Source organism: Acinonyx jubatus, chromosome B1 (genome assembly GCF_027475565.1).
Source record: "Acinonyx jubatus isolate Ajub_Pintada_27869175 chromosome B1, VMU_Ajub_asm_v1.0, whole genome shotgun sequence".
Lineage (NCBI taxonomy): Eukaryota > Metazoa > Chordata > Mammalia > Carnivora > Felidae > Acinonyx > Acinonyx jubatus.
The window spans coordinates 161,572,262-161,590,649 of NC_069382.1; the positions used below are offsets into that span (position 1 = coordinate 161,572,262).

General features: G+C 39.8%; 1 protein-coding gene across 1 annotated transcript in view; it reads left to right on the forward strand.

The window, feature by feature from the left end:
• TXK (TXK tyrosine kinase) overlaps positions 1-18,388 on the forward strand; it is a 51,329-nt gene that overhangs the window by 26,120 nt on the left and 6,821 nt on the right. The window contains exons 6-12 of the mRNA XM_015072287.3: positions 337-416; positions 1,591-1,718; positions 6,154-6,228; positions 9,142-9,313; positions 12,162-12,378; positions 14,950-15,014; positions 17,680-17,798. Of these exons, the coding sequence (XP_014927773.1) occupies positions 337-416; positions 1,591-1,718; positions 6,154-6,228; positions 9,142-9,313; positions 12,162-12,378; positions 14,950-15,014; positions 17,680-17,798 (856 nt within the window). The remainder of the gene's footprint in view (positions 1-336; positions 417-1,590; positions 1,719-6,153; positions 6,229-9,141; positions 9,314-12,161; positions 12,379-14,949; positions 15,015-17,679; positions 17,799-18,388) is intronic.

The window sequence follows — 18,388 nt, forward strand, 5'->3', positions numbered from 1 at the left end:
TCTTGACCAATATAACAAAAAATAACTAAATGGTGGGGTACAAGGTTGTCAAATGCAGAATTTTTCTCAGAGCAATCAGGAGCAAACTTGTATAAATACTCATACTTTACAAATTCTTGTCCCAATTATATAGGGGTGATGTATTTGTATACAATATAAATTATTTTATAGGTGTGACTTCTTCACATATAAGGGAGATAAGATTGCATATATTTGTGAAAACAATCTCATCCACTTATAGTAAGTCGGTACAGTTTGGATTTTGTTCCTGAGATGTACATTTGTCTTTCTTCTTAGTGAGGAATAAATTTGTACACACAATGTCTTGTTTTGCAGTCTAAAGAAGGTGCATTTATTGTCAGAGATTCGAGACATTTGGGATCCTACACGATTTCTGTGTTTATAAGAGACAGAAGGTAAGCAATTTTTGTTTGATGTTGAATTATTTATTTTGAGAGAGAGGGGGGAGAGTGCATACACATGCATGTGTGCGGGGGATGGGGCAGAGAGAGAGGGAGAGAGAGAATGCCAAGAAGGTTCCGTGCTATCAATACAGAGCCTGATGTGGGGCTCAAACTTACAAACTCTGATATCATGATCTGAGCCAAAATCAAGAGTCAGATGCTTAACCAACTGAGCCACCCAGGCGCCCTAGAGCTGGAAGGGAAGCAAGTGTGCTTTTGTTCACTTTAGAGATAACAGTCCTTGGGACACTCTGTCTTATGGAGACACTGTCACATGGAGAAGGTGAAATCTTGGTATAGAAGCTTGCTGGCTTGGAAGTTAGTACAACCAATCTATTCAAGTTGCATCCCTAACCAGCTCTGTGTATGACATTGGATAAGTTATGTGACTTCTCCCATCTCTTTTTCTCAACTGTGAGGGAGTTGGCTTAGTTGTAGCAGACACTGGTGATGCTTTCCTCATATCCACTGGTTTACCTTGCGTTTACCTGTAGAGGGTTCTGCACTCAGCTCGCCTCCCATGCCTTTCTGCCTGAAGATGTTCTCTGGCTGTGGGAACTCGTAGTCCCCATGGGTACACAGGAAGTGCCTGAGAGTTAGCATCCTAAGAGTGCCCCTCTATCAATGAGGAATGGAAGATTAGCTCCTCAGCTGCTTTGCACTTTAGTGGGGCAACTCTCAGATGTGTTCCACAGTCTCTCATAGCTTTCCAGAGCCCTAGGAGCTCATCGTAAACTTGCTCATCAATACACCCTCTATCGGCTTTCCCCCTTTCTTTGTTTCCTATATCCTTGCATCCCTCACAGTGTGTTCATTCATTTATTGAACTGATACTTGATATTCAGCAAATGCGTATAAGTGTCCCTAGTGGGCTCTACTTTTTCGGACATTGGAGTTGTCAGTCAGACAACTTTGGCTGAAGTTATGTTCGAATTTAAGGCCCCAATAAGATAGCTAAGGCATTTACCCAGGGGTAGTGAGGCATCTGTTGAATCCAACCCACTCTGCAGCGTATAGTGTTTGTAAGATAAAAGTTTTACAGGCGGAGTCCCTGTTGCTTACTGAACTGACTTCGTTCCAAAAGGATCTTTTGCTTATTTACTAATTCACATTTTATTGATTGTAGAAATATGGAGGCTACCATCAAACATTATCAGATTAAAAAGAACGACTCAGGACAGTGGTACGTGGCTGAAAGACACCTCTTTCAGTCAATCCCCGAGTTGATCTGGTATCACCAACACAATGCAGCAGGTAAGTCGGGGGCAACAGGCTGGGAGAGTCAGCGAGCCAGGCCCCAGACAGGCAATGCATCTGTGGTCTCAGACACTTAACAGGAGCAAATGCCCCTGCAGAAATATGTGAGAGCCTGAAATACAACCGGTATTCTGAACACTTCTCCTTATTGATGCTTCTTTGTTTTTATAGTCAGGCGACAAGAGGTAAGTTGATTCTTTACATTTTTGCCAGGTTAGAAAAATGATAGATGGCAGAGAAGCAAAAGGCAATTTAATTATCAGTGCATTTGTTTCTGAAATTTACACACGGCTAAATGTAATAGAATTTCAAATATCCTAAATAATCATGCTTCCTTCTCTTTGCTCCCATAAGTTTGCTCTCTACTTCAGTTGTATAGACAATTACCCTTAAATATCTCATTCTCTGTTCTTTCTTATTTGGAGAACAGAAAAAATTATATAGGATGCAGCCTTTAAGTTACAACGTGGCTTAAATAGGCAGAAGCATCATGGAACCCCCGTCCCCAGGTGTTCTTTGCAGTAGTTGCTATTTTTGCAAATGTATCATCAATGGAAAGATACAGGATTCCAGTAAGTTCCACCACAATTTCAATCACAGCTCTGGCCTTCAGCCCTCACTCAACCTGTATTGGACCACTTTGAACTCATAGGGGAATCTTCTTACCTCAACGTTATGGAATATGGAACCCACTGTAACTTTTCATGTTTTTTTGACTTCTGGTCATACAATACTTCTTAAGATTTCTCTCATGAAAAGTTGTGTTGACAAAAAAAAAAAAATCCCTTTTGGAAAGTGGCCACTTTTCCTTGACACTAGTTCTAAATATCAAGAATAAGTCCAAGGAAATTTTTATCCACTTATGAGATGAGTCTGCATGGATATTCCAGATGGTCATTGGGGGTTTGGTTAGAGAGGAAGTAGCAGTGAGTCTGAGTGGGGCGAGGGAGGACATATTTGTGTCTAGAGATGGAAACCCTTAGAATAAGGAGATCAGTTCTGAGTTTTTTTCTTCATACCCCTCTTTCCCTTCCCTTCAAAGACAAAATTTGAGAAACAGAGTGGTTATGGTGGTGAGGTTAAAAGAAAGATACTAAGGTAGCTCAGGATGTGCTGACATGAGAAGATGTTAGTGATAAGTTGTTTAGTAAAGAGAAAAAAAAGTGCAAAGCAGTATATGAGAATATAGTGCCGCTTTTGTAACAGAAGATTTAAAAATATGTATGCATAGAAAAATTCTGTTAAATTTTATGTAATAATTTTCAAACTAACAAGATTTTAACAGACTACAAACTTAATGCTTACCTCTGGGGAATGACACTGGGGGTAAGGGAAGCTTTGATTTTCTGCCATATAGATTGCTTTAAGGTTTGGTATTTTCGTTTGAATGGACATAAATTATTCTTATAATGTATCAAATACCACACAGATCATGTTTAAAAGATCAAGCGAAACATCAAGAAAAGCAAAACTTACAACTATGGCTGCTGCTTATTAGAGAGAAAAGAAAGCAAAAAAGATATAAGAAAACAAGAAAAGAAGGATGATAAGAGGAGAGCCCTGGGAACGCAGAAATAGCTGGCATTTACTGAAGACTTAATTTGGACCCGACCCTGTTCCGAGTGCTTTCATGTGTATTTATTTATTTAATCTTCAGAACAACCCTATGAAGTAGGTTCTGTTAGTATCTCGATCTTACAGATGAGGAAACGGAGGGATGAGTTGTACTCAAGATTGCATAGTTAATAATTGTGCTGAGATTTGAACTCAAAAAAAAATCTTTGAAACAGTTGGAACCATCGAACCCCCTGGCTCCACAGTCTGCACTAAATGACTGCTGTATCCTCCAGAAAGAGACGAACCATACCATTGGAGGGTACTTTGGAGGGCCAGTTTCAGAAAAGGCTGTGAATCAGAGCCCATGACTATCCTGTCTACTTGTTGACTTCTGGTCAATTTGGTTCGTGACAATCCGTCTCTTTGCCAGAAGCAGGGACAATGCCACGGGAGTGACAGACTTCTTGCTGTCAAAGAGAGAGACTATCATTAAACCACTGGTAGTAAATCACAGAATAAAAATGTTTAGCAAATAAGAATCTTGAAATTAGAGGGAAGTGTTAGGATCGCAAAGAAATTCCTCATTATGTTCCTTATTTGGACAATGTGTTATAGAGTCCCAGCTTGATGAGGGCTCTGACCTAACTTCTCCCTTTAGCCTGGAAACGTGCTTAAGGCTTTATTATTCAAAAGGCAAAAAACCCAAAGCCCTCCCTTGGTCCTTTCTTCTTCTTTTAGACATTACTCTTCTAAGTCATGTTTTTTGGAAAAATATGTCCACATCTACCGTCTCCACTTGCTCATTTCCATTTGCTTTTTTTTTTTTTTTTTTTTTTTTGAGAGAGAGAGATTGAGAAAGAGAGCGAGTGCAAGAGTGTGAGCAGGGGAGGGGCCGAAGGCAGAGGGAGAGAGAGAATGTGAAGTGGGCTCCACACCCAGGGTGGAGTCCCACGTGGGGCTCAATCTCATGAGCAGAGATCATGACCTGAACCGAAATCAAGAGTTGGACGCTCAACAGACTGAGCCACCCAGGTGCCCCTCCATTTGCTTTTTAAACACGTGTAATGTAGCTTCTGCTTCCGTTGCCCTATGTTTTACCAGTGATCCCCATATTGACCTATAGGGTGATGCTTTTTAGTTCTTGTATTTTCAAGCCCTCTCTGCTATATTTGGCAGTGTCACCCCTTGAAACTCCCTACTTACCAGATACTTTGACCCTGCGCTTTCTTTTCTTGAACTCAGATATTCCTTATAGGTCTTCCCAATGAGTCTTAATTCTACTCTTCTTTAAACATTGGTGTCTGCAGGGATCTGTCCCCAATCACTTCTCTTCTCACCCTAGACATTTCCCTTGGCAGAATTCTTCTGCCTGGTAGTCCTAGGTACTTGCAATCCCACAGGCCCTGAACTTCAGTGATGAGATGGAACTCGTCATCTTAATCACTGCTTTCCCTCCAAACCTGCTCCCCTTCCTGTTGTCTGTCTCAGATGATGCTGTCATCATTCTGTCCGTTACAGAGGCTGGAAACATAGGAGTCTCAAGAGATGCTTGCATTCTCCTTGATAGATAGCTCTTTCTCCTCCTCCTCCTCCTCCCCTTCCTCCTCCTTCTCCTCCTTCTCTTTCTTCTCAGTCATTAGAAAGCTTGTTTTATTGAAGTGTGGTTGCCATACAATAGTATATTTGATTATGTAACATAGTGATTGAACATTTGTATAAATAACAAAGTGATCACCACAATAAATCTAGCTACCATCTGTCTTTGAGATCGACCTAGAAGAGTGTCTTGCACACAGTAGGCACTGAGTGATGCTTCTTTCTGTTCTTATACTGGCCAAGTTCGTTTCTTTTAGCTTTTGCACGTGCTGTTCCATCTGCCTGGAATGCTTTTCCTCCTAATCTTTGTAAGATGGTTCCTTGTCAATGAATGTCAGCATAGCTGCCATCTTGTCGGAAGGGCCTTCCCTGAGCACCCATTCGATAGAAGCTCTGTTGCAGGTACTCTGCGTGTACTCATCTTGTGCTTTCTCTTGTGCGTGCATGCATTTGTTTATTTTCTCTTCCCCCACTACAATGTAGGCTCTGTGGGAGCAAAGAACATCACTGTCTTAGTCACTGCTGTCTCCTACCAGTTAGTTAATGCTTGGTGCAAAGCAGGCCCCAAAGAAATATTAGTTAAAGAAGTAAATAATTAATGCTTGTTGAACTAAATGAAATTGATGATACAGAATACTACATATGGACCCAATCAAAAGAAGTCTCATTTACTCTACCATTTTTTTTTTTTTTTTAGAAAAAAACAATTCTTGAAAAGTAGGGTTGGGAAATGGGTCCACTTCAATACTACTGGTAGTTGAATGAATTAGTGCATTTTTTTTTATACATGCTTTGATCAAGAAGTCACATTTTCAGGAATTTATTCTAAGACGATAATTTGAGAGGTACATAAAAATTTATGTTCAAAACATACAGCGTCTTTTACAATAGTGAAATTTTAGAAATAACTTTAAGCTCTGTTTATCGTTATTAATATATATCAACGACATATTGAGTGTAAAAAGCTTATAGCAAAACATTCACTTTTCTGTGAAACATTGGGTGCATATATGCTTTCAAATACAAATTTGGAGGTTTTTGCAAAGGTGTTCACCAGAATGATAATGATGTAGCTCTGGTATATCATGTATAATGTGTGTCCAAATATTATTTTATGAAAATGGGGAAAATAAACAAATAGATCGATGTAAAATACTGTTTTTTTTTTATTTTGGCCTAATTTATTTGAAGAATGGCACTGTCTTCTACTATATTTGCTTTCTTTTTTACTTTTATATTAGTAACTAGACTTGAAATACTAATTCCTCTTCCTCCCCAGGTCTCATGACCCGTCTCCGCTACCCGGTTGGACTGATGGGCAGCTGTTTGCCAGCCACAGCGGGTTTCAGCTATGGTAACGTATGCACGTGGACTCAAGTGCAGCCTCAAATCTGGGAAAGAATCTCCCCCAAGTTCCCTCGGCGTTCTTTAAATTCTTAGCTTTTCTGAGATACCTAGATAGGTTTCTTCTCAAAGTTGGAATCCTCCTTCTGAGATAGTGAAGTATATGCATCTCCTAAGAGCAACTTGAACTTTGGCAAGAACCATTTCGATTTTACTTCAAATTTCACTGTACATTAGCAGGCGCTCTTTTGGTACATTAGAATTCTTTTTATTTGGGTGTTCGAGTTATAGCTCTCTGGGTACAAGCGTGGCTGGGAAATGACTGCTCCCCAAGAGAACCTGCTAAAAAGACCTGCTAAATGTCTCCTCTTCCCCTTTTAAAAATAGAACTTGTAGAAAGTTTGATTCGAACCATTTTCTAGCAAATGAGTATTTGCAAATCTGTTGAGAATAAATAAGAGCCAAAGAATTCTGTTTTGTAATTTGGTGACCCTTTGTTCCCTTACATTCCTCTCATTAGTGTGAATCAGAATGTACTGAGAAGCCGGTAAGATAATTATATCACGTAACGGGTAACCAGGACACAGGGTCTCTATTTTAATTGGGATGGGAGAGTGATTTCAGGGTATTAGGGATGCCTAGGTTATTCTCTGTCCCTAAATGCAATGTACATAATAAAAGTTCTGTGCCATTAGCAATTTATTTAAGTTAAGCATTAAGTTAAGTTTTAATTTTTAAAAAATAAACTTCTCAAATTTTTTTTAACATATAGAACAGTGCACAACTCATAACTCTATAGCTCACTTAGCTTTGCCTGTTTTGATTACTTTATCTAAATGGAATAAGACACCATACACAGTAATACACAATACCGTGTATTGTGTCTGGTTTCTTCCTCTTCACCCATGGTGTTGGGTGTGGTTGGCTCATCTCCGTGGTGGTGTGGTATGACATTGAGTGACTATACCACAGTGGATTTACCCATCCTTCTTTAGATGACCATTTGGCTTGTAACCAATTTTTACCACATAAATAATATCATTATGAACATTCTTTTGATGAGGTTCAGTAGTCATGTAAGCTCCACCAATGTTGGATATATACTTAAGAGTGGAATTACTGGGTCATAGAGCGTGTACCCATTCAGATTTAGTTAGTTTTCCAAACAGCTTATACCAAACTACACTTCAATCAATAGCGTATGGGAGTTCCAGGTGCTCCACACCTTTGCCCTTGCTAATGTTTAGTCATTCCTGTGGATTGTTTTCTTTGGTTTTCACGTTACCCAATCTGGCATGTGTAGTAATCGTATCTCATTGTGGCTTAAATTTGCATTTCCCTGAGGACTAATTATTTTGATCAATTTAGTGGCCATTTGGGTATACCCTTTTGTGAAAGAATACTCTATTCAAGTTTTTTAACTGTTAGAAATATAATTATCTGCCTTTTTCTGATTTTTTTTCATATTCTGAATACGAATTCCTTACTGGTTACACATTTTAGAAATATCTTCTCCCAGTATGTGGCTTTCCTTTTCACTCTCTTTTTGAAAAATTTTTAAAATACTTATTTATTTTTAAGAGAGAGAGGGGCAGGGGCAGGGGCAGAGAGAGAGAGGGAGACACAGAATCCGAAGTCGGCTCCAGGCTCTGAGCTGTCAGCACAGAGCCCGATGAGGGGCTTGAGCTCAGGAACTGAGAGATCATGACCTGAGCTGAAGTTGGATGCTCAACCGACTGAGCCACCCAGGTGCCCCATTCCTTTTCACTCTCTTAATGGGGTGTATTTGATAGAATTTTTATGAAGTGTAATTTGTCAATATTTTCCTTTATGGTTATATTATGTTGAATAAATTCTTGCCAATATCAAGGTCATAAATATATTCTCCAATGTTGCTTTTATTTATTTATTAAAAAAATTTTTTTTTCTCATGTTACTTTTAAAACACCTGCTATCCGGAGGGAGAGCACTTTGCAAAGTTGGCCTTTACAACTCTTTAAACTGCATTATTCTAAAGTTCCAGCAGATGGCGGTGTTGCAATATAAAAGGAGATACTAAAACAGATTGTCAAGAGGGTTATTTTATTTTTATTTTTTGTTAATTGATAACGAAATTTGTGTGTGTGTGTGTGTGTGTGTGTGTGTTTTCTTCACTTTATTTTTTTATTTTTTTGAGATTATTTTTATTTTTATTTATTTTTTTAAGTATAATTTATTGTCAAATTGGCTTACATACAACACCCAGTGCTCATCCCAACAAGTGCCCTCCTCAATGCCCATCACCCATAAGTGGGTTAATTTAAAAACAGTTCTTTTTTCTTCATTTACTTCTATGGAAGTCAAATATACCATACCACAAATTTCACTTCAAACATAGATACATGTGAGTTAGAATCCTAAACATTGGCCTTATTTATTAGATGAATTTGTTAGACTTTTTCCTAAGGAGAAAACACCAAGGCAGAAAAGCCCTTTGGGGGTGGGAGTGGGCAGAGGAACAACAGAATGAGGTGAAATGGGGGGGACTGGGGGGGACCAAATGTTATGTGCCTCACAAGTTTACTCAGCAGGACAAAACCAGATGGGGACATACATATTTTAGGGCCCAGGTGTAGTTTTGGTAGGTTTGTTTTAGAAAGGCAAAGTGTTGCATTTCATCCTGTGTCCCTCTGGAAAGAGAACGTATGTTTTGATATCCATAATTCCTCTTTAAGTAAGTCAAGTTTATATCTTTAAGCTTGAATTCTGGAATTACACATGAAAACCACAGTGAGGGTATTAAAAATGGTTACTGTTCTGTTCCACTCATTTATAACATTTTTAACCTCTTTGTAAAAGAATAGAATAGGTCTAGATAATTCCTAAATCTTTTCCAGCTCTAAAAATTTCCCCTACTTGTAACATGGATGTTTTACTTTTCTAGAAAAGTGGGAGATAGATCCCGCTGAGTTGGCGTTTGTGAAGGAGATTGGAAGCGGTCAGTTTGGGGTAGTCCATTTAGGGCAATGGCGAGCACACATCCAGGTAGCTATCAAGGCCATCAGCGAAGGCTCCATGTCTGAAGAAGACTTCATTGAAGAGGCTAAAGTGATGACGTAAGTACAAGCAACACCCAGATCAATTTCATGCAACATTCCGGTGTTATGGAAACAACACGGAGTTTGGAGCAGTTACACCTGGATTTGTGTCACAACTCTGCCCAAGCTAGTTGTGTGACCTCAGCAAATTATTTGATCTCTGTGTGACCTGAGTGAGTTATTTCACCTTTCCGAGCCTCAGTTTCTTCACCTGTAAAATGGGGATAACAATACCTTCGTTACTGCATCAACATGTGAATTAAGTGAGATAATCCATGAAAGTGACAAGTCTTTACAGGACTTTCTTTTTTGCTTTTCCTGGAAGCAAAAATGTTGATTTTGTCTAAATGGTAATATAAGGGTAAAGTATTTGCTTTCAGAGAATTTAAGAATCCTGAGCTCTAACAGAAGTGACTCTTTGTGGCCCCCTGGACACTGTTCCTGACTTCTGTGATTTCTCAGATCAGCATTTTGACTTAGTTGAATATGTGTCTTACATCTGTAATCTGGGTTGGATCAGGACAAGCCGATAATTTGGTATAAAGAAAGTATTTGTTCAACAATGGGGAGTAGCATTGTGGTGAAAAATGAAAACCCCAGATGGTGTCACCTCGATTCTGTTCTCCAAAGCAATTACGTTCTGTTCTAAACTTGCAGACCTCAATGGAAAGCAAGCAAACAAACAAAGAAACCAGAATCGATAACTGGACCCATTCTCCTTTAAAGACAGAGCAATGCTGCCTCTTGGAGCTCTCAACCCATACCCCAAGTGTCCTATCGAAATATTCTTCCCATCCACTTATAGTAAAATTAATTTCAGGAGAAGTTATATTAAACACATTTTCCAGTCATAGCAGCTTCCCAAAGATGATTTCGTGCCCCTAGACTACCCCAGGCAGCTATCTGTCTGGAATGTGTTCCCTGATACCATTGGCATCAGACCCTCGTTTTCCTGTATCTAAAGGAGAGACAAAACATTATATTCCTCTGTGTTGATTAGATAGGTGTGATAAGAAAAGAAAGACTGGGAGACATGTGGTTCAGGGGAAGTCGAAGCCTATACTGGAATTCCTAGGAAATGTAAGAATTAGAGATGTCCAATGTCACGTTGAGAGGATTCTTGAAAGGTTCAAGCCCTACTGGGCATTTGGGGTTAAGGTTGTTGGGGAAGATGTTTTGAAGACAGTGGAAGATCCATGGAGTGGGGGAAATAACGATAGCTCCAGGAAGTTTACAGAGGCAGGAATGAAGCTAAGGGCTTATTTTTAAGTCAGTTCAGGTGAACATAATGTACTGTTGGGTTTGAACAGTCTGTTTTTTCCTGATGTTTTTAAAGTGAGGCAGAAAAATTTCCTTCTAACATCCTGTTGCAAATACAGTCATCTTTAAAAACGTATATACTGACACGCATTGAACTCTATCTGTGAAGCATACACATCTTGGTAATATAGTAGTACCTCCTTTTTGTAAGTGTGTAGTTTAAATGTCACCTCCTCCACGATGTCTCCTCTGCCATGTTTGATTGGCTTTCTACTATATCACCTGTGTTAGTTCATCAATGTATTTGTTGCTGCTCCAGTGATCTTGCTAAACAAACATAGCGAAATGTTTCAATTCTCAGATGTTTGTATGTGGGTATCAGTGTGGTGGTTTTCTCATGGCAAGTCAATATTCCATTTTAAGAACGACTTTCCCCCCATTATTCTGCATACATGTAAATTGCATCCCTTAACTGAAAGTACGCTTTATGAATTAGAAAGATAAATCAGACAAAATATACGTATTTAAGATACATATCTACAGATGAAAATCATGTATAGATTTTCTGAATGCCTTTTTTCTACTGACTGGAAGTGTTTTTGCATGCTACTTATATGGTAAGATGTCAATTAATCACTCACATACATTATTTTAAGGTAAATAATCCTCCCGAGTCATTGATTTTATTTTACCTTTATAAATGAAAAGAGGTAACATTTCAAGTTACTTCTGAGTGACAGAGAAATTGGCTTGTTACACATCTTCTAAAATTATAAACATTAACTTGAACATTATTTTCCATGATTGAATGCTACATACTCCAGAAGAAACAGTAAACTTTTGAAGTTTAGATAACTAAAGAATTCTGTATTTTATTTTATCTGTATGTATTTTAATAGGTAACTTTCAAGGGTGTGTGTGTGTGTGTGTGTGTGGTGATTGGATTGCTGAATACAGAGAAGGGTTTCATGTTGGTAGGTATTTTTCAGTCTCAACTTTGTTTGAAATTTTCTTTTTTTTTAAATGCCTTTATTCTTTATCATTTAATTTTCTCTTTTTTCCTTTCTTTCCCTTCTTCCTTTTCTTTCTTTCCTTCTTTCTTTCCTTCCTTCCTTCCTTCCTTCTTTCCTTCTTTCCTCCCCTTTCTTTTCTTTCTTTCTTTCTTTTCTTTCTTCCTTTCTTCCTTTCTTTCTTTCTTTCTTAGGCATCAATCACTGTTTCCTCCCTTCTGTCTATATGGAAATTTTGCCTGAGCAGCCGCAGTTAGAAAAGTTGAAACCTCAGGAACAGGAACTCTTGCGAAGACCTGAGCAAGGAAAAGTAGCAACGAGGAGGCAAGGGACTTACAGGATGGAAAGCAGAAAAAAAAAGATATGGGAGCACGTAATATTCTGTAGGGACTTGGGAAGTACCGCTTGAACTCTTGACCCCACTTAGCCAGCGCGCACGGTGGAAAGGAAACTTCCACGTTCTCTGGGGCTGGGTTTTTCGCGTATCTCGTTGTTGACAATAATGCAGAGTTGGTACATTTCACTAACGGAGTCTAAGCGCTTCGAATCGCCGACACGAATCCGCTCACGGGCGCGTGTGTGCTCTTCCTCATCAGGAAATTATCGCACTCAAGGCTGGTCCAGCTGTACGGAGTGTGCGTTCAGCAGAAGCCCCTCTACATCGTGACAGAGTTCATGGAGAACGGCTGCCTGCTGAGCTATCTCCGAGAGAGGAGGGGAGAGCTGCGGAAGGAAATGCTGCTGAGCATGTGCCAGGATGTCTGTGAGGGAATGGAGTATCTGGAGAGGAGCCGCTTTATTCATCGGGATTTAGTAAGTACCCCGCAAACTCGCTGATGTTTTACGTGTTGCCTTTCGGAAGATCAGGACACTTGAGGACTTTCAATATTTAATTTTACTTATTTATCTTTAAATATGTATTTATTTATTTTGAGAGAGAGAGAGAGAGAGAGAACATTGGGGGGGGGGCAGAGAGAGAGAGGGAGACAGAGAATCCCAAGTAGCCCCCGCACTGTCAGCACAGAGAGCCCCTGCGGGGCTTGAGCCCATGAACCCTGAGATCATGACCTGAGCCCGAAATCAAAAGTTGGATGCTTAAACAACTGAGCCACCCAGGCGCCCCAAGGACTTTGAATATTTTCAGTAAAATACCTTTGGCTTCATTTCTAAACGCTTTCCTATTCATGTAATTCTCTGGGACATGTGGCTTTCTTTTTAATTACTCATTAATGCTGCAGCCAAGTAAGGTGTTACTCTAAATATGCCTGGAACTGATGAACTCCCACACTGACCAACCAACCAAAGCGAATTTACTTTTCTTTCCTGTCGCCTTCCCTGTCTTCTTCCATTGCTTCCACTTTTCTTCCTTTCAACCAATGATCAAATACGGATTGAATGGCAGTATATGCCAGGCCCGCGGCCGGGCACTGGAGAATAGCCAGGGATGAAACTGCCTCCATGTGGAGGTGCTTTGGTTGTCACAGTATCGCAGTGGCATTGCCGGCACGACTGAGGAGGATGAGAAATGCCAAATCATTCTGTTCTGTGATACTCGGAACATTATGTCCTAAAAAAACAAACAAACAAAAAATTAAAACTTGTCTTGCCCCAAATGCTAATGGCTCTGCTTTCCTGCCTTGCTACCTTGCCTGGAAAAACATTTTGTATCCACTCCATATTTATTCATGATGTTCACACTATTCCTTCTCTGCCTTTCCATGTCTCATTTCTAAGTCCAAAAATTAACCCCAACGAGAACTTGAGAATCTGTGAGATGTCACTGGTATCATCACCGAGGGGGTCATCCTGTACTTCCTCCCGTGACCAAGGGGACTTTATTATCTCTCATTCAGGCTAGAGCATTCTGGGGAGAGAAAGGACGCATAATTTCATTGGCCTTAGCACACTTATTGCTGGACGTACAGGTGACAAAGAATTCTCATGGCATTTATTATTTACCACTTCCTATAATAGTTAATTGTTCACATTGTTTATACAACTATTAGACTCTAACTTCCCTGATATCAATGCCTAGACTTCTGAGCTGTGATGAGAACACAGATTACAGAGCAATTTTCTCAGATTTAGCTGTGCCTTAGAATCACCTGGGAACTTCTAAAACATCACGATACTCAGGCCATGCCCCAGACCAATTAAATCAGACCCTCTGGGGGTAGAATCTAGCCATAAATATTTTTTGAAAATTTCCCTGGTGAGCTCAGTGCGTAGCCAAGATTCACAACCAGTGCTCTAGAGCTAGACTGCCTGGGTTAATATCTCACCTTTGTTTCTTACTAGCTGTGTGAGGTTGGGCAAACTCGTTAACTAGTACAGTGGTATTAATTATAGCAGCTTCCTCCTATGGGCTTGTTGGGGGAATTACATGCATTAATATGTGTAGGCCCTTACACCTGCTCCTGGCATAGAGCAAGCTCAGCAATGCTAACTATTGCTATTCCAGAGCTACATTATCATTCTGTATCCCTCATGGCGCATTTCCCCATCTTCAGTACGTAGTAGCTATCGAGCAAATTTTGGAATGGATGGATATGGCATGAATTCCACCTAGCTTACTTTCCTAGTCTCTGCAGGTTGGTCTTTTCTGACAGGGATTAGAATTCAAAACTCAGTCACTCTGTTCCAAAGTGGCTTCTCTCAGGTCCTCCTATCCTTGGTTTCTTCCTGGATTGCTTTCTTTTGTGTTCTATTCCACTTACCTTCATGCCAGTTAAAATGGATCAGTTAACCAGGAGTCTTTTCCCTGTCAAGGGCTTGCCTTGTGGTTTGGCTTTGAGATCCTTGCTGGTATTTGTGAAACTCTTCCAAATTGACTCCTCCTAGCTTGCCATTTTTAGTTCCTTGCCTTTGTTTTTGGACTAGCTGACCCACATATGAGCTTAGAAGAGGAAAAAAAAAAGATCAAACAGTGATTGATTTACATGAGGCTAAATACCAAATCAGTGATTTTCTTCGACCAAGCTCTCTGAAAATGGATTATTTTGGCATCAAATACATTGTCTCTGCATTATTTAAAAATACACATTAATTTTAATGCCAGGATTCATAGTTTAACATCTCTTTGATTTAGTCTTCCCATTTATCAAAGATACTTCTTGCGAATAATTAAAACCTTTTAGAAGAAAAAGTATTAAAATTTCTTTTTCTTTTTCTTTTTGTTATTTCTTTGAAGCATCATTAAAATCCATCACGTAAGGGCAGATATATTGAGTCATATGTGGCATTGACAGGTGTCACCATAAAAATAAAATGGCTGCTCATACAGGAAAGTAGTGTGGGGGTCCAAATAAACTAAGAAAAAGGAGAGTAGAAACTCTTGAAAGAAAAAACTATCTTCAAACTTGGATTCCTTTCTTCTTTTTATAGGCAGCAAGGAATTGTTTGGTCAGTGCTGCAAGTATAGTAAAAATATCAGACTTTGGAATGACGAGGTACGTGATATATATATATTTTTTGTTTGTGTGTTTACTCATAAGAGGGAATCTTATATCTGTCTACTGACAAACGAAAATGTTAATAGCATTTTTTTTTTCCTGTGAGGAAAGTATTGATGTGGTTGTTAGGCCTGTTGCCCTGCTTTGAATTTTAGGACATAAACCAATTTTAGCTGTGAGTTAAATGGATATTTTGGACTATTTTTATATTTTTTCAGGTCATTTTCAGGCATATCTTAAAATTTATAATATTTCTCAATCTACTCATCATCATAAAAAGGTTAAAAAAAAAGCTTTTCTGGGGCGCCTGGGTGGCTCAGTCGGTTGAGTGGCCGACTTCAGCTCAGGTCATGATCTTGCGGTCCGTGGGTTCGAGCCCCGCGTCGGGCTCTGGGCTGATGGCTCAGAGCCTGGAGCCTGCTTCCGATTCTGTGTCTCCCTCTCTCTCTGCCCCTCCCCCATTCATGCTCTGTCTCTCTCTGTCTCAAAAATAAATAAAACGTTAAAAAAAATTAAAAAAAAAAGCTTTTCTGATATATGTATATTTCTGAAAGAAAAAAAGAATAAATTTGTTTAGCTCTGATTTTTCTGTGTCATCATCATGCATTTCTTTTTGTTGTTGTTGTTAGTTTATTTATTTTTCCAGAGAGACAGCAGGCGAGGGACAGAGAGAGAGAGGAAGAGAGAGAGAGACAGAGGGAGAGAGAGAATCCCAAGCAGGCTCTGCACTGTCAGCACAGAGCCTGATGTGGGGCTTGAACTCATGAACTCTGAGATCATGACCTGCGCCGAAATCAAGAGCCAGGCGCTTAACTCATTGAGCCACCCAGGCACCCCCATCATGTATTTCTATTATCCAATGTAGTAGCTGACTTTAAGACTGCGACTCAAGTGTAGAAAATCTAACCTTATTTTCTACAACTCAATGCAACTTATATTTTGAGCCCCCTTTCCTTCAGGTTGCTAAAAACTTAATTCCTGTGAATTCAGGATTTCTCTCTGATTCCAAGGTCAAATTCAAATTCTGTATGTTTCATGGGGCCACATATTGGAGAGGACATGTCTGCTCCTTGTTATCCATTGGCAATGGCGTCCTTGCAGCCACTGTCCTCCTGCTTTGTCCTTGGCTGAACATCTGCACAGGTGGCTGTCGATTCATCCCAAATTTCTGTCTGCAAGATGCTGTCATACTGGAATTCGCCCTGGAGCTATCTATCCAAGGCCCTATTTACCTAAGCACATCCACAGCTCTTTATTTTCTGGAATCTTTTTGCTTTTCCTGGGGCTTGACCTGGGGAAGAGGCCCAGGCTCTGTTTTGCTCTTGAATCCCACCAACCTATTGTGGGAAGTGGGGCCTTTTTCTCATGCAGTGTGATCCAGGAAGCCCTTGTAGGGTGCAGGGTACAGGACCCTGTCTCTGCCGCCCCCTAATGTCTAATACGCCTTCCCTTTCCCTTTATTCTCTCCCACCTCCCAGCTGCAGGTGTCTTTTTCTGGAGGGATGGGTGGTGGTGGTGAGATATCACTCTTATTTATGGGCCATTCTGCCAAATATTTTGTCAACAACTCAGTCCTTCTCCTTCTCCAGAATGCTTAGAACTTTGAAACTCCAAAGCTATGAAAAATGGCTCTTTCCCTTTTGTTTTCTGTTACCCACTCTTTCCCTTAGTGGAATGACCTTTGGCTCAAGAAAGCACTTAAAGGTGGGCTGAAGTAGGGTATGTGGGGAAAAAAAAGAGAGTGCAAGGACGCAGTAATAAATAATTCAAAAATACTATGCTGTCCACTCCAGGGGCTACACAGCACGACTTAGTTATCATCTCTTCTCTCCACGTTCCCATACTTGGATGCTCCTGCCTACAATTCTCAAAAAAGAGAGAAGTTTAATATTTTTGTAGTTTTTAAAAGGAGGTGGTAGTTATTATTGATTTCATATAGGGCCATTTTAACGCACTGGCAATTTTTTACAACAAATGTATTATATTCCATATTTTTATTTTCCCCCTCCTCTGCCTCACAAAACATCTATGCATGAGGAAAGAAAATAAGGCACCTAACCTTGAATTTGTTCTTTGCCATATATATATATTTATTTATTATTTTTTTAACGTTTATTTGCTTTTTGAGAGAGAGAGCGTGAGCAGAGGAGGGGCAGAGAGAGAGAGGGAGACACAGAATCTGAAGCAGGCTTCAGGCTCTGAGCTGTCAGCACAGAGCCGGATGCAGGGCTCAAACCCAGAAACCATGAGATCATGACCTGAGCTGAAGTCGGACACTTAGCCAACTGAGTCACCCAGGTGGCCCTATTTGTTACTTTTCGTTTTATAACTTTGGTTATTAGAGCATCAGCATGCTCCTTTGCAGAATTAAGAGTTTGTCGTAACTAAGGTGGTCAGTGGGTTACCAATTCCAATCGATTTTGAAGAATTGCTCTGGTTTTCTGAAACCCAAATAAAATAAACAGAATTGAGGCTTGGTTTGGGGAGGAATCACTGTATAGGATACTTTCCCACTTTGGTAAACAAGAGAAGGTTTGCGGAACATTTCTGGGGTAAAATGCTTTCTCTTTTAGAACTCGAAGTAGACTAAGGGGGGTTGAATTAAACTGAACTTGGAGGTATTTAGCACAAGGTGTTTTGGATCTAATAACGTTTTGATTAGGTACGTTTTGGATGATGAGTATATCAGTTCTTCTGGGGCCAAGTTCCCCGTCAAGTGGTCCCCTCCTGAAGTTTTCCACTTCAACAAGTACAGCAGCAAATCTGACGTCTGGTCGTTTGGTGAGTAAATTTGATATTCATTTGATGGTGGCTGATTTAATACAAGGCCAGTCTTTTTTAAGGTTTGAGTTTTTAATATGATGTGGCATTTGAAAAAGGTCTTTTTGCACCTGTGCTTCTATCTTAGGTGTTCTAAACACATCCAGGCTGTCTTTGGCAACTTGTGTTCATGCACCTTCTTACAGAAGTCTACTTTTGGATCTTTTCCTTTCCCATTGAGCACTTGCTGTAAAACTATAACAAAGAGTCTACTGATCTAGAAAACAAACTCAGCCAACTTTTCTACACCACAGAGACTTGCAAGGAAAAGGAATCTTAAGGTGTCACTGAATTTTGAGTGTAATTCATACAATTCATTGTCTGACTACGAAGCAACTCCACCTCATTTATTCCATTACCTTCAAACTTGGTGGAATTTAGATGTTGGCCTCCTTGGGAACTGTCAACTGGAGTTTATATTGTGTAACGTTCTTCACTGAGGAGGAGACACCGTAGACCGTGTCCAGTAGAGTTTGTGCTTCAAGCTGGTTTTCAAGAAGTGGCAATAAATGTGCAATAAGCTATTCTCTTTAGCCCAGACCTCTCCCGAT